The 16,841-nt window shown below is 42.2% G+C and overlaps 1 protein-coding gene across 1 annotated transcript; it reads right to left on the bottom strand.

Moving 5' to 3' along the window:
- Positions 1-4,487: 4,487 nt before the first annotated feature.
- On the bottom strand, positions 4,488-16,123 carry LOC109474335. Its single transcript, XM_019774622.1, has 5 exons — positions 12,973-16,123; positions 12,455-12,610; positions 11,413-11,589; positions 9,921-10,181; positions 4,488-5,524 (listed from the first exon to the last, which is right to left on the bottom strand). The coding sequence occupies exons 1-5, from the start codon at positions 16,087-16,089 to the stop codon at positions 4,769-4,771; spliced, it is 4,467 nt and encodes a 1,488-aa protein (XP_019630181.1). The 5' UTR covers positions 16,090-16,123; the 3' UTR covers positions 4,488-4,768.
- Between the last annotated feature and the right edge of the window lie 718 nt (positions 16,124-16,841).

A 16,841-nucleotide genomic window follows, 5' to 3' on the forward strand; every position in this document is an offset into this window, starting at 1 on the left:
GTTAATGAATAAAAAATACCATAGGCAACTCGCCTTCAGTTATAACAGAATTCTTAAACATGTCTGCCACGTGACCCGCAGGCTGTCAACAAACAGTCAAAAAACATCAAAATCAGAGTTTAGCATTATAACAGAGATTTTTTAACGTTGGAAAATACAGGCATAAACTGAGAGACTCTGGCAAAACCATCAAAGGGAGCTTTTGCGTCAGGAGAGACACCCGCGGTCAAGGCCCCAAACCCCCAATATAACAATATAAACCCAAAGAACCGACAAAGAAACTACAGGAAAGAAACTTAACATATAGCTAATACCCAAGGGAATCGTTTAAGTGCCGTGAGAGGTGCAGTTGGCTGGAAAACCCTAAACAAATTATTAGATTTTGGTTTAAAATGATCTACAGAAACAATCTAAGTTAGAAATAGAGTCTGAGGGATATTTTCTATGAGGGTTTGTGTCATAAAAATAGCACATTTTGTGGGCATCCATCCCTGGCACCACGGTAACCCACCGAAAGTGTCAGGAGGTGAAACAAACAACATTTTTATTGAGGTTAAAGCCTTTAGGATGGCCCCCGGATGCTTTTGAGACACAAGAAATTCCCGTAGTCAGAGAAATGGAAGCCATCCTGTTGAAACAAGGAAGGCAGTAATGCGGTGGTGGCTCCAAAAATGGAATCTTCGCCATTTCGTGATCACAGATGTCACATAAGCTTGTCACATATCTGTTAGGGAGGCTTCCGCCTTGACTATACAAAAAGGTTCGAACAACTCACCGCAAAATAAGCCCCAAATGCTGCAAATGACGACCGCCTTTCCGCATGCAGGTTCAAGCCCAAAACCGCTGAACGAGTCACGAAGAAAAGGCTGCATAAGCCACGAAAGGAAGCTCAAAACCGCTGCACGGATTTTTCTCTGACCGGTCGCTATCGTGGTTCGTTCGAGTGGGCCGAGAAATTCTGAAAGACGCGGCAAATTTAGGAGCACGTGTAGATCTGCACTGCGATTGGTTAGGGCGGATCAAATTTACACTGTGATTGGCTAAGACAGGTCGTGCCCCGCCCGTGCTCACCACGTGATAGAAGTCCACTTGTAAATCACTGTTGCGCGACATCAATTCATGACCCCATAGGTATCTATATAAATCCATTAAGTGCACATGGTTGCTGAAAATAACTTTCACGTCAATTTCCTCATTTCAAATGATCGTTAGCAACTTTATCTCCAATTTCAAAACAGCACAATGAAAAAAGTGTGTTTGCAATTTTACAACACTGAAGGTACCTGATTGTACATTGCACACTGTTTTGCTTATTATAATAAGAAGACGTAAGAAGAAACCTAATGAAACAATTTGCACATTTCCTTATTGTCAATATTTCATTTTTAATTGACCATTTCTTTTGTCAGACAAATTTACCATGATATACCGTTAATTCTAAAACGTAATTTGAAATTGGTACAACACTGAAAAGATAAGCTTGGCAGTTTACGATATGAATATTCAGGTAGCCTCTTAATTAAAAGGACGCATGAAGGAGCACATTAAAATAGAATGAAACAATTTCCGTTCATATGTGTAGGCGGAATATGTTTAATGATCTGTGAGGACTTCAATAATGTAACTTGTACCTCAATGTCTTGCTAAGGTCTGCGTGATCTCAATTGAAAGGCTATTTATGATGCCTGGAATACAGCATACTGTATTTTGTAAGGGGTGTGTGCATTGTTTTCTTCCTAGCCCAATGACCGGTAAAAAATAACGGTATTGCTACAAACGTTTAGAAAAATCTTGGAATTCTGATTAGAACGTCATAAAAATGACAAAACCGTGGAAATGACGCTTATTCCATAAGACATGTAACAAATTTAGTTTAAGTTTTCCTCCATGCCATGCCATGAACAGCACTGTGCAGCAGCGTCCTCTACTGACTGATTTGCAAAGTGCACTCTATTCTCTGGGTGAGGCGATCAGCACCAAGGTAAGGACCACACTTCACATTTCTTGAACCTCAGACAAGATCTGACATGTGTCCTGTTGTCGAGATGTAAATATTTCCACGCGTTATTAGATATTTGTCTAGAATCATATCTTTCCTCCACAAAACTCATGGTAGAAGTGACAGAGAAAGAGGAGGAAGTCCAAACTAAATCCACCCATAAGGCTGGGCGTGTATGGGGTCCACAAGTAACGACTTTAAAGTGTTCATGACCTTGGCTGATTGTAACTAACATAACTAGTATTACCTGGCTATCAGACACATTTATAATAAATATGCATGGTTCTTCTGTTACATTCGAAATTCTAATGCCCTGCCTTGGAAAAGTCAGCACAAGCCAGTACTGGCGATTTGCATCTCTACATTTTATTTTTGCATATCTGTATTTTTCCTGAGCTGACGTCATCCAGTGATGTCAGCTCAGGAAAAAGCACAGAAATGTAAAAATAAAACACAGATGCAAACAGAGATGCCCGAAGTGGGCGATTGGGAAGCTTGCTAGAGAGTCTCCAAAAATTCACTTTTAGAAGGCCGTACAAGCTCAGTTTCTCAGTCATTATGATTGGAACAAGCTTGAAGTGACTATATTGTATGTACACTTCCGATATTTCGGTATTTTACAGACTTTATTGTGTTATTTGGTCTTTAAAGACAGGCGTGACCAGTAAATCAGGCCTTGAACCTTTCACTACAATACAGCGAGCTCTGGAGGCGTGTTGTTATGTCTGTGTACGGAACCTTGATTACTTACTTGGCATGTCAGCTAAGGCCATGTTGATTTGATTATATGGATGTCATCCAGGCGCGCATGAATTTTCGGCCGTTCCAAAAAAGAAAGTTTTCAACCATACTGTAAATCGTTCAAAACAGATGTTATCGTTCAAAGATAAATCGTTCAAAACAGCATTATATGGATGACATCCGCGCGCGCATGAATTTTCGGCCGTTCCGAAAAAGAAAGTTTTCAACCATACTGTAAATCGTTCAAAACAGTTAATTAGCAAAATTAGCAAATATATACCTTAAGTTACAAAAAAATATTGGAAAACGATACCAATGCCAAAATCAAACAAAAAAAAAAAGAAAATGTATAGATCATTCGCCATACCATACTCTGTGTCATTTGTTCAACCTTAATGACTACATATAGATTTCATCATGAAAGCAACTTTTTTGGGGGGGGGGGGCAACTTTTTAAACTTTTTTTATTTGCACGCTCGCACCAGTTTTGGGGTTCCCAGAGGATGTCATCCATATAATCAAATCAACATGGCCTAAAGCTAAAGAAAGATGTGATTGTTAGGTTGACAAGAACTAACGTTGCATTCAAAAGCTGAGAGTTAGCGCAAGCACGTACCGTATCAAACCTGAGGAAACCAGCAGGCGAAACCGCAAGTTGTGGGACTGAGCATCTGGAAACACTCAGGGATAAACCGTTATGGTGGCAGAACTTTGCCTCTACTTCTTCTCATTCGGAGTAAGTCTGAATTTTCCCTGACTCACCAGCCCTGCAGAAATCTAACGGACCGTCCCCAAAAACTTGCCCCCTAACAAGTGGTTCATGTTACTGCATTAGGGGAGCTCGTGCCAGTGACGTCAAAGGTCATAGGCCAAGTTTCGCGCCAGAAGGAAGGCAGACGTGTTTCTATGGAAACGTGTAGGCATCCGCCCATCTGAGAAAACGTGAATTACGTTGTTGGGTGACATGCATAAACTGCTGTACCTCAGAGAGCAAGTTGTGCAATCACTCTCTACTAAGCAACTTACAAGTTTAACCATAAAACATGGCGAACAACGCTGACGTCATAGTCACGTGAGTACTAATGCTGACCTAACAACATACACATTAACAATGACACAGATTGAAATAAACTCTTTAATTTCTTTTCACACACAGAAAGAAAACCCGAGCAGTTAAAAACTGGAATTGAACTAACTCAGTCCAAACTACTTATATCTGGGATTCTATACCTTATATGTATGGTCTTTCCGCAAATGCTACTATACACCCATTCCTTAGTTTGTAAGTTCATATACATTTATGTTACATATTAAGTACAACGTATGCCAAATACGCTGTTAAAATCACACCACACTTTTATGTACACGATGACATTAATAAAGTAGCAAAAATGTCAATAGATTTATAGCTCAGTATTAGTAAACGTAGCTACCTCAAAAGCCCCCCCCCCCTCTCCCGTCTGAATAGGGTTAAAGTAATTTTCAACAAAAGAAATTGGGACTTACCCACATTTTTTGACTGTACAACTCTTTGTTAAGGAATGAGCAATGCAACCATTCCTTAACAAAGACGTGGGTACCACCGATGTTTTACAACCTACAATGTGAATGAATGAACTTTATTGCTCGACAATCGTACATGGTACAATGTGTGGCAGTAATACAATCTTATTACATTTCTTACTACAAACTACTATCTATACACTATATGAGTCACAATATGTTGATGAATTGATGATTTGGTCTCGCTTATGAAATAAGGTGTACAGAAATTGACCTAGTAAGCAGATATGGTAGTAGGACATGGCAATAATTCCTGGAATGTATCGTACTACAATGTGTGACCATCAACTCACCAAGTCACTTGTGTCAATTTTGCATAACAGAAGTGAAGTGGTGGATTGTTCGTTTCTTGACAAAGAAGTTGACAGTTGTTCCGTCGAAAATTTGCTTACCTTCAAGGTCTTGTGTTGAAATTACAGTGTTTAAACTTCATCATCTTAAACTTCAAAATCTTAAAGAAGACTACTAGGCATCAGTTTCATCTAGGAGAGATACACTTTCTTCCTCAATGGGATGCATCCCTGTTCTGGATCGGGCAAGACATTCCTTACCTAGGTCACCATACGTGTGTGTGTCAACAACATCATGCTTCTTCTTAAGCTTCTTGTCATCCGTCCAGTTGGGTGAATCTTCAGATGAAAGTAACTCTACATCGTCTTCACTTCTGATGCGCTCTTCCTCCACAATGATCAGTTCATCGTCCGATTTTGTGACTTGCATCCTCTTGGTTGAAGCAGTAGCACCAGTATGACTTGGCGTATCTTCTACCTGACTGGTGGCTAAGCTAGCGTTTCTATCCGGTACTTTGAGAGGTGTGCATACCGCAGTACTTTGGGACTCTTGTTTGCATGCTTGGTCACTGTCAGTCTCTGGGAGATGAGTCTTCTTCAACGTTGTCTCTTCTGGTGCATCATCCAGTTGGGACGTGTTAGCTGTGCTACTGGTAGTAAGCGGGTCCGGGCGCATGTTCGTTGCTGTGGGTATTTTTGGTTGAACGGCACAAGGTGCAGCGTATGGAGAGTAATACCTGTCGCCTGTCAGCCTGGACATTGTGTTAGATGCTGCAGGGTCGCAGTGCTGGTCGTGATCATGTGCTACGGATGGAGTAGCACCATCCTCGGCAAAGTGCTGAGAAATTACGTTTTCTACAAGTCGGGACGCGTCCGGCCTGCCCATCGGTGGTTCTGCCAGCACTTTGCGTAGAGCATGAAGTTGTTGCACCTGTCAGATAATTGAATAAAAACGTTTTTGATTAATTAATTAGATCGAAAATTGCTCAATGAAATCTAAGAGCATCTATATAGAGAGTCAATATTTGAAAAGCAACCTTTACATTCCCAAATCATATCCAGTTGCTTGTCAATGAGTAACTGCTTTTTTGCCGTATCGTATTACCTTGGTGTCTCACCTTCATCGACCAAACTTTACATGGCCTACGTCTAGCCTAACAAAACTACACATTCGCATGCATGGATGTAGTGACCACCCCCTCCAAATTCTGTCCTGCTTCATAAATGTACATGTAATCCACCATCTTCTACAGCACCAGTTACGTACCATGGTAACAGAAGTTTGGTCCAGGTCATTGACCTTGTATGTTAGGAGAAGAAAAAGAAGAAACAGAGCAATTTGCTGCCTTACAGTCGCTATTTGCTGTAACGTTAGGTGGAAGTACTAATTATTATATGGGTTTTTATTCTAAGAAAATTTCACAGCCTGAAGGCTGAATTACATGTCCCGTACATTACGTAAATTGTAAAACAGCTTATAACACATTAAGTCTTATAATCATATAGCCAGTTGGCGTTGACCAATCAGAAGCCCCCATTTCATATTGATTTCGACACCATAATGTCACAGTTAGCATGATACAAGTATTGCAAAATCCTCCCAAGTGTGCTGTATTCTCACAAGTGTGCTTTGTTGCAGAATAATGCACACCCTGGAGCAAACCATTATGCAAGGGAGTGGACTCTTTTTGCTGGCATTTGTAGCACGTTTCCTTGTTGAATGGAAATGTACCGTGGCCGACAAGTACAAAATTTTACACCGCAACTTTTGGTGTTTTACACTGCAACTTTTGGTGTTTTACACTGCGACTTTTGGTGTTTTACACTGCAACTTTTTCTGTGTTTTACACTGCAACTTTTGCTGTGTTTTACACTGCAACTTTTGCTGTGTTTTACACTGCAACTTTTGGTGTTTTACACTGCAACTTTTGGTGTTTTACACTGCAACTTTTGCTGTGTTTTATACTGCAACTTTTGCTGTGTGGAAAACTTACACCCCTCCCCTTTCATAATGGACGGTCCCCCTGTCAGGTCAAAGGTGACAAAGATGGCGGCGGCCTGAGAGTCACAGTGTCGTGCTGTGACTGAGTGTGAGACATCAACAGAATGGGATCTTAAGAAATTGATCAAGCTGTGAATAAATTGATGATTTATAATTCTGTCTGTTCTTCTTTGTGTTCTAACTTTACTATACTTACACAACACTGTATTGCCTCCATGATGACAGTTTAAAGATTAGTGATTGACTAATTAACATTGATTAGATGTCTTATTAACTATAAATATTGTATACAATATTATTCTACATTTGTATACGAGCGATCGCTGTTTTTGTTTACATTATACGCATGCAAATTATTTGAAGACATATGCAAATTCTTGGTAGGCAAATCAGCCAACTGGCACCCACTTTTTGCCTACGGTGACGTCATGGCGATCGCTCGTATTGTTCCCTAATGATCGATAACTTACCTGAGTCAAGAGTCAACACTTCATAATTGAAAATAAGTCTTTATTGCTTCATAGTACCAAGTGGTGCCACACTTGACTCCCATAGGCCCAATATTTACTCATCAAATTATTAGCGACCTTGCGAGTCCGAATTCTCTAGCTAGAAAATGTCACGTGACTCAAAGGCCTTTAGAAAAAAAACTAACGTCACAACGTAGCCAAGCTTTTCCTCTAAAAAACTTATGCACGAAAAGGATAACTCAGTCGACGTAGTTTGCATGCCATCGTTGTCACCTTTGACCTGACAGGGGGACCGTCCATTATAAAAGGGGAGGGATGTAAGTTTTCCACACAGCAAAAGTTGCAGTGTAAAACACAGCAAAAGTTGCAGTGTAAAACACCAAAAGTTGCAGTGTAAAACACAGCAAAAGTTGCAGTGTAAAACACAGCAAAAGTTGCAGTGTAAAACACCCAAAGTTGCAGTGTAAAACACCCAAAGTTGCAGTGTAAAACACCAAAAGTTGCAGTGTAAAACACCAAAAGTTGCGGTGTAAAACACCAAAAGTTGCGGTGTAAAACACCAAAAGTTGCGGTGTAAAATTTTGTTCTTGTCGGCCACGGTAGAAATGTTTACCGTCTTGTCATCAACCTGTTTACTTAGCAATACATAACAAAGACCATGTCAATACATGCGAACGGAAAAAATAAAACATGTTTCGCGCCACTCCCACATTTCTGTATTGAAACATCCAAATGACCTCAGATGACTTCAATTGGAAGCTTGCTCTATTCTTTTGGCCCAAAATAACCACAAATTGAATACCGGTTCTGTTCCAAAGTTCCGGTGAACTCATATGATTTCTGATAGAACAGGTAAAAAGATCACACTAAAGGGTATACAATAGACAATGCTACATGTCAGAATTTTTTTTTAAATTTTATTCCCATGGATTTTTGAGCATTAGATAGGAAGCACTTGTTGTGCTTATGTAAATCCTCTGCTCATAAAACATAATACAAATGTAAACATAAAGATGACATAAAGTATAACATCAACATAAAATGAAAGTGGCTGGCGCACCGGTACCAATACCTATAGCATAACATTATTGAGATTGGTCAAATCTTCCAGAGTGGTGGATATAGTTAAACACAATATCAACTAGAGTCCCACGACCTTCGCCAAATGATGTTAATCTTTATGACTGACAGAGTAAATATTATTCCTCCTGATTATGCAAATAGGATCCTCATTTGCATGAATTATGTCAGTTGATCATATTCGCCATCAAAATACAGCTTTACCTTTAACAAAGAAAGCCATTCTATCATTTTCTCATAAATTATGCAAATTTCAAATACCCCAAGTATGAAATTCCAGGCAATTACCATTATGGAAGTATAACATTTTGTCATTAATCATGCAAATTAAGTGTTAATTTACATAATCAATATCTGCCTGTGTTTCGTTCTCAATTACATATGTCACAGGCTTGAATAGTCCTATAATGTAATGTAGCTGATTTATAGAATTTCCTCATTAATTATGCAAATTACATCCAGATTTGCATAATTGTCGCATAATCATGTCAAGCGTCACTTAAGCTACCTGCATACGAAAAATCACGACGATCCGTCCACCGGTTCTTGAGGTATCCTCTTATTAATATTTTAAAAGAAATGCCCCTGCAGTACCTGAGCAAGCCGCTAGGGGGCACAAACCTATGTCACTTCTTCCCCAGCACAAGACCTACCTACCATCCAAATTCCGTGATCCTAGCACGTCTAGATCACGAGATATCAAAACTGGAAGTTCAGCTGCAGTACCATAAGAAGCTGCCAGGGGGCCCAAAATCTAATCATTTCGAGGTCTCATCAAGACCTTCCAACCTACCAAATATGAAGTCAATCCATTTAAGCCTTCTCAAGTTATCGTGTTTACAGACAGACAGACAGACAAACATACGAACGCCTACGAAAACATAACCTTCTTGGCGAAGGTAAAGATACGGCAGTTAGTAGTGTATGGGAGGGAGGGGCTACCTGTAAGAAGTAAAGTACAGAATGTGGCGTCGTTTGCATTGAGTGGGTCGGAAGGAAGTATGTTTCCAAGATGAAGGCAAGATATGGATAACAACATTTTGGTCCTTTCAGTTTTATGAAATATGCAGTGTAATAAATAGTGATGATCTGGGGTCTCATTTGGATGCCCACATTTGCACTCGGGACTAGTGATACAGTGATGCTGGAATAGGTGGTAGTTCAGCTGGCTGAAACCAAGTTTGAGTCTGGTAAGGTGAGTCACATGGTGTCCGTGGCCGTGAGAGTAGTGAGGATGTCTGGGCATGCTATCAAAGCAAGACTCTAATTCATTTTTGAATGCACAAATGGATAGGGATTCTTTGGCGGTCTGGGGTATCTTGTTCCAAGAGAGAACAGCAGAAGGCAAGAAGGATTTTTTTGTACTTTTCAGTTTTGAGTCAGAATTTGTCATAGAAGAACTGATTGAGGCCAATTTAGACTCAATATGTGGGTCCTTGGAATCGGTGAAAGACGCACAGGAACAGTGGCCAGCGGGTGGTAAGATAGAGGAGTGACTGTAACGGGTTGTTATATAATTTAAATTGTATGTGTTATACAGGAATGTGTCACAATTTACTGTGTAAGTTTTGATAGGCTATATGATAATAGCGTTAATGGCCAGCCCGGTGAAAAAAGGTGTCTTAAAGCCTTGTCATAAAGCCACCTCGTTCGCTGCGCTCACTCGCTGGCTTCATCCGGTGGTTATAGCAACTGACAAGGCTTTATCACATCATATTCACCTCGGGGCGGGTCATTAACCCTTAACTATTATGATTATTTTTTAATTGACCGACCTGGGGGAGATGCCCATAGTCCAGCTCAAAGAGCGTTAGGATCTGGAAAGTTGGGCTCCTCTTGTCACTGTGTTCTTCAAACAGCTGGATGTCGTAGCTATCCAGTTGCAAGTTTAACTCACAGGAGAGCATTCTCCAGTCGTTCCCCAGTGGGTTACTGGGGTCCAGAAGCCGGCAGAGTTCCTTCCTCGCCCCTACAGGCAAGCACGGCGGCCTTTTGGGTCTGACGGCAAAGTCTTGTTTTGGACTGAGCGGTAGGGGCTGAACAATATGCACAGGATAAATAAATTGCAAATGAAATCATAAGTGCTTACTATATATAACTATTATCAAATAAATAACATGCATGACTGCATCATAGACAGACATCTTTGCCCGTTTTCGGCATGTTGACCACTGTCAGAGGGCAAAAAATTGTTGTTTTTTTCAAACTCACAAAAAACAGGTGAAAATTAATGCCCACCCGATGTTATCCATTGAATTACTTGCTATTGCCTAATGTAGTGAGATGTATAAAAGGGTTTGAAAGTATTTTACAGTGGAGTTTTGGTATATCCAGTGTCGCCGGTACTTGAACCCGCGACTCCTCGAAATCAAATACAGTACTAGTACAGCTATGACTGCTCTGTGGGTGATAAAACGCGCCTAGTACATCAGAAAGAGCGCACTGCGCCGGCGTCAACGTTGCAACGGATCATTGTCCGAAAAAAATTGTAGACGGATTGTCATACGCCTATACAAACGTTCTGCCAAAGCGCTATGACATTGTGGGTTACGCGCAGACGCAGTACGTTCTGCCGACGTGCTGGTTTAACCATCCATCATGGCGGACTATTCTAACGCCATGGTCACGTGAGTGCAAACATGAGGGCCCGCATGTGCCCTTTTTAGTAGAGCATAATCGGCCGTTTCAATTCTACGTAGAGCATAGACAGGCCGCTGTAATTCAACGTAGAGCGTAATCGCTGCATTTCGCGTAGAGCGTAGTTCGCCATTTGAAGCTACGTAATGCGTTGCAGCCATCTGAATTTAATGTAAAACTGAATTCCTCGATTCAGCGTAATACGTAGCCGGCTCTCAACAATTAAGGTCGCAGAACACAGTAATTATCCGCCCCCCCCCCCTTTTTCTGCCGTAAAAACGGCTTACACTAAGTACAAATCACTCAGAACGTGAGAGGATACAACAATGATACACGCTAGCCAGAAAAAGTCGGCTGGAATAGTAAATTTGACCTGATAAGAAGACCATTAAATGGTCCGTCATTAGGGCCTTGTACGGGACCTAGCCCTACGACAGGTGCCGAAGTGCAGAGTTGCCGAAATCTCAGCAACCGTTCGGATTTGTGGAATAAAATTTGGCCAAGTTTCACATCTTGACTAGTTTTATCGTATAAACGAAAAAAAAAAATCAAGGTCGATTAACGTAGAGCATTGTCGCCCCTCCCCCCACGCAGACCCTCAAACATATGGTAATTTCATTTTCTATTTACCTCGTCTGTCAAGACTGACACGTAGGTGGTTTGTGCATCTTCGTTTCCTTCCGGGATGAATTGAAGACGGCAGCGGAACCTGTTGGAGTTGTGACCGTCACCATCACTGCATCTCTCCAGAAGGAAGCTGCACTGTTGCACTTCGTCATCGGTGAAGATCCTGCGACAGTCAATAACCTGTGAAGAGAAGCATCTTCATTAAGATGCTATCATCAGTTTCAAAACCAACGTCTACAAGAATAGTTTCATCCCTTACACATCCCGGCCCCGAAATAGTCTACCCAGACACATTACCGACTCTCCCAAACTCAGGGAATTCAAGGCTCACTACAGAAACCACCTTTTGTCCTGATTGTAACATCTGCTATTATCTTTAGTAACCCTAAGCCTTCCACCCATTCCAACTTGTATTCACACATTCATGCACGAAATCTATCTAACACCCTGTGTGCTGTATCGGATAACATTACGTAGCAAGATGCAGGTCAAACTGGAAGACACTTGTCACGGTCAATGTGTATGAGTAAGAATAAACAGAGCAGTAATTTGTTAGGCTATACCATTCTGAACCCTCACATCGGCTATCGGTCTATCTCCGGCGGCCATGTGAAGGTAAACATTGTGCATAATTAACGTTATATTTTTGTATTACGAAAAGGTTTTATGCATACCTGCGCGGTCATTCATACCAGAAAAATTGGTCAACACAGAACCAACCAACAGCTGCACAAGTCACGATGAACAAATGACGACCGTCTCTCCGCAAAAGGAAGCTCAAAACCGCTGCACGAATTTTTTTCTGACCCATCGCTGCCGTGGTTCGTTCGAGTGGACCGAGAAATTCTGAAAGACGCGGCAAATTTAGAAGCACGCGTAGATCTGCACTGCGATTGGTTAGGGCGGATCAGGTTTACACTGTGATTGGCTAAGACAGGTCGTGCCCCGCCCGTGTTCACCACGTGATAGAAGTTCACTTGTACATCACTGTTGCATTGCGCAACATCAATTCATATGTATCTAAACATCCATTAAATGTACTTACTTTCTCAAGACCATCGACGCTTGCCCACCCTGGTCTGACGTTGTCCATTACTAGTTGTACGCGAGCCTTGGTGCCATTCCTCACCTGCACGTACAGAGTTACGGGAGGTCCGTCACACGGTCTGCCTCCACAGGCCTGCTCATCCCCGTAGGCAGTCTGGGGAGAACAAGAAGTTTGAGATTTCAGCACACTTCCAGGTGGTGTTAGTAAGGCCATGTTAATTTTATTATATGGATGACATCCGCGCGCGCATGAGTTTTTGTTCGTTTCCCAAAAAAAATCGACCATACTGTAAATCGTACAATGTAGCTGCAAAATGAGCAGTTATATGCCGTAAATAAAAATAAAAAAATCTTGGATAACGATTCTTATGTTGCAGAATGACAAAACCAAGAAATTTAGAATCTACAGGAAAAAAAGATATGCCCTGCCTTACTGTTACAGCTGCCTTGAATACAATGGATTAGCAGTACACATGTACTAACCATGCATTAGTGTCAGAAACCACGTACACGTACCTGTTTAGCGTCATCTCTCTTCTGACACAGCCTCACACGCACAACAACGTCACCGCTGGAGGTGAGGCTCCAAAAGGGGATGGCGTACAGAGGCTTGTCGGTGCTGTCATCACTCCCGCTGCCCCCCTTTGCACCCTCATCAGGACACGGACTCTTCTCCACGAGTGTGACGCCCGTGAAATGATCGAGGAACACCACGCAGTCTGACTTCCTAACTATGGCACGAGCACCGTCGTCTTTCCTCATGTCCTCGTATCCAGCCTCTTGGCCTCTGTCTGTATTTGTTATGAGAGGATGTATGACTTTGCCTTTGGATGTTTCTCCTGTGTGGGGGAAGGATAGAGCCACGCTTTTCTGGAAGGTGATGCCGTGCGGGCTGCACCTGATCACCGGGCTTATCCTAGCCTGTCCCTCCGCCAGAGTCGGCTTGTCACACTCGTCCGAACTGATGGAGATGGTGACTTGTTGCTCTGTGCCATCCTTGATCGCGCCCGGGGGAATGAAGAGCCTAACGCCCGTGCCTTCGATGACCAGATGACCCCCTTCCGAGTCGAAGATGCCAGTGGCCAGGGACGAGGTAACTACGTTCAGGCGTGGCTGCTGTTGCACCGCTTGGAGTTCTTTTAAATTTTCTCCGTACGGTACAAGGCTTCTTTCATACCCATGGCAAGGTATTTCTTCATAGACTGGCATCGGAGACTGGTACTGTTCAATGGCGGCCATGTGCACTACGGTCGTCTGTGGCTCTGAGATGCTGAGAGAGGTGTCATCTTGCTCGACTGGAACAGGTGGTAGTGGTTCCTTGGTTCGTATCCTTGTAGCGTGGTAGAGAAACCACGAGTTTTGGTAGATTGGCTCTTGTTGACAACACGCTATGTGAGCATGTTCTTCGGTGTATGATTCCTGGACAACTTTTGGCAAGAACGGCTCTGCTGTAGCTTCCGAATCGCTCATTGGTGGCGCTTTATGATGGAAAGACGACGTTTTGGTGTACTTGAAACGAAACAACGTAGTGAAAAATACGTGGCGACCTTTTTCAACTATGCCTGCGAAAAACGTTGAGAGATCTCTCCTTCTTGCTTTGGTCATCAGTTTGACGTCTTCAACTACTGGATTCTCTGTGTAGACGTCGGAACAGACAGTCTGGCATTCGGAGGATGGGTCGTCGTCAATGTGGGGACCCTTAGCTGTGATGTCTATTGCTTGGTCGTCAGTACATGTTTCTTTAAGAGAGTTATCCAGCTTAACGCACGTTTCATGGTCCCCTTGTTTCTCAGGCTCAACGTCGACGTCATCGTCGGTGTCAGAACGATGCGTTGGTGATGTTATCGGAGATAGAGATGATCTGGCGACGACGTCAACCTCAATGTCTCCTGTCTGCTTGATAGGAATTTGCTCCTGTCTTTGTGATCGGGATTTGTTCGCCTTTAACGCTTTGCCAAGCCTACGCCAGAACAGGCCTTCTTCTTTTTCTCCATCTTTCCATTCGAGGTACGTTTTTGTAGCTAGCAAATACCGCAAACTCTTTGGCATCATTTCTATGGGTATTTCCTCTAGTAATATCGGGATCACATACTTCTCCCCGGTGGTGAAATGTTTATACTCGGCCATTTGGAGTTCGTACTTGCACCAATCACTTTTGAGGAAATTTCTCGAGATAACAAGGATAACTTGTCTACTCTGTTCGATGCTGGCTACAATGTTTTCTGCTATTGGTATACCAGCAATGAAATCACGCTCAGCGATGCAAGACTTAACCTGAAGCGAATCTAGATGTGGCACCAGTGAACGGATAACCCGGTCACTGTCATGTGAACTGTAGCTGACGAAAGCATCATATTTACGTTCTTCAAGTTCAATGTTCATGTCATCATCTTTGAAAAAATGTCGGAACTTGTATCTTACATGCCAGTGCCATTTCAAGACAACAATACCCACTATCACAGTTAGGATAACAAGGCAAATAACAACGAGATACCATTTATATGCATATGATTCTTGCACGCATTCACGAAACTCTAATTCGTTGAATTTTTCCCCTATCACCGACTCTGGTTGTTGACAAGTCCAGTTCAAATAGTCCGAAATAACAGGTGAGTCATCGACCCATCGAAAGAATGTCGCAGCCCTGCAGCTACAATCAAAGGGGTTTCCCCTCAAATAGAACTCATTCAAATTCGGCAAGACCTTTGTTATGTTTTCAGGTTCAAGATACGATATAGCATTGGACTGGAGGTCTACATATTTTAAGTCGTTTAGTCCATTGAATGCCTCACAACATCGTGTAAGCCTATTGTGGCTTAGTTTTACAGATTTCAGACTTGGTAAACTGTGAAATACCGATGCCCGGTGCAAATATTTAAGCTCACTAGGGTCCGTGTCATTATGTACTTCGATAAAAAGGCTACTGTCACGAAGAGCATTTCCTACTAAATTCAACGACCGGACATTTGACTGAAATCGAAAGACATCTGAGCGAAAGTCATAAATCCCATTGTTACTTAGGTCAAGGTGTGTGAGATTTGCAAGTTGTTTAAATGCTCGGTAGGATTTTTTGAAGGAAAAGAATCTGCCGAGGTAATTGTTCCCTAGCCCAAGTTGTTTCAAGGTAGCGCCAACTCCATTGAAAGCAGAGTCTCCAAGTTGGGCTATACGATTGGAAGACAAATCAATGATTTCTAACCGAGACAACCCCTTGAAAATGTTCTTCGCTGTCAACGATATGCCGTTGTGGTCAAGGTACAGTTCGGAAAGTTCAGACAGATCCGTAAAAGAACCGTGCTCGATTGTGCTTATCTGGTTGTAAGATAAATTCAGTACCTTTAGACTGACGAGACCGTTGAAACTGTCCCGGTTGACGGAGCGCAGCCGGTTGTGCTTCAGATCCAAAACCACGGAGAGCGACGAGATATTGGTCGGTACGGCTGAGAAATTTCCCCGTGAGCAATCGACAGCGACCCCGGTAACATCGCTGACGTTTGCTAGCCTCTCCGTACAACTTGTAGCTGAAGCTACATGTATATCACCATGTGTAAGCACACTTGCAGTGCCGGTAACCGCTCTGTGTTGGACTACAGCAAGGCAGACGCACAAGAGAAGCACTGGTCTGGTACGCATGGTTCGAGATGTTTTCTACTACTACTGACTACGCCACTGGTGCAAAGGTATAACCTGGGGGAACAGATGACTCATCGAAACGAGGAAGAGTTCCGCTTTTTGCAAGGTGTGTCAGGGGATTCCCAATGTGACATCACTATATATACAGTGACCTTTCGTGACAGCACGTCGACAGAACGTACTTATTCTGCGCGAAACTCGTAATGCATTGACTATGCTCGGCGAGTTTTAGACTCAACAATATCTAAACTATCTTCTGAGTTACAATGTGTAATTATAGGCTACAGAACTTAGTGGCCACCTCACTTTCTGTGCTGAAAAATACTTTCAATCCCCAACCTTAACTATAAGTGTCACTTACTCATGTGAACGGAATTCGTTGGCAAAATTTGCATAAGGGGATTTTTATCTGTCGTGGGTTTTTCAAGTCGTCTTTGGAGAGTTTATTTGTCTTGAGTTGAGGAACTGCTGAGTCGCTGAAACTTCGGAGTTCCGCTTTTTGTAAACAGTAAACATGGCACCTCTAGCCAAGTGAACACAGTACTGTATTTTGTATTAATCTTTTTCAAACTTTACTCAGATAAAAAAATTATACAAAAAAACTAGAACATACAGGTGTACATACACTGACGGATAAATACTTGTGATAGCAATCAGTTGATATTACAAAACAAGATACATTGTAAGGGTTTCCATTTTTTGTAGTGCATACATGTTTTGTTTTTAAGTGTCGCAATTTTTTTCTACTCTAT

Source organism: Branchiostoma belcheri, unplaced genomic scaffold, assembly GCF_001625305.1.
Source record: "Branchiostoma belcheri isolate BF01 breed outbred unplaced genomic scaffold, Haploidv18h27 scaffold301, whole genome shotgun sequence".
Classification (NCBI taxonomy): domain Eukaryota; kingdom Metazoa; phylum Chordata; class Leptocardii; order Amphioxiformes; family Branchiostomatidae; genus Branchiostoma; species Branchiostoma belcheri.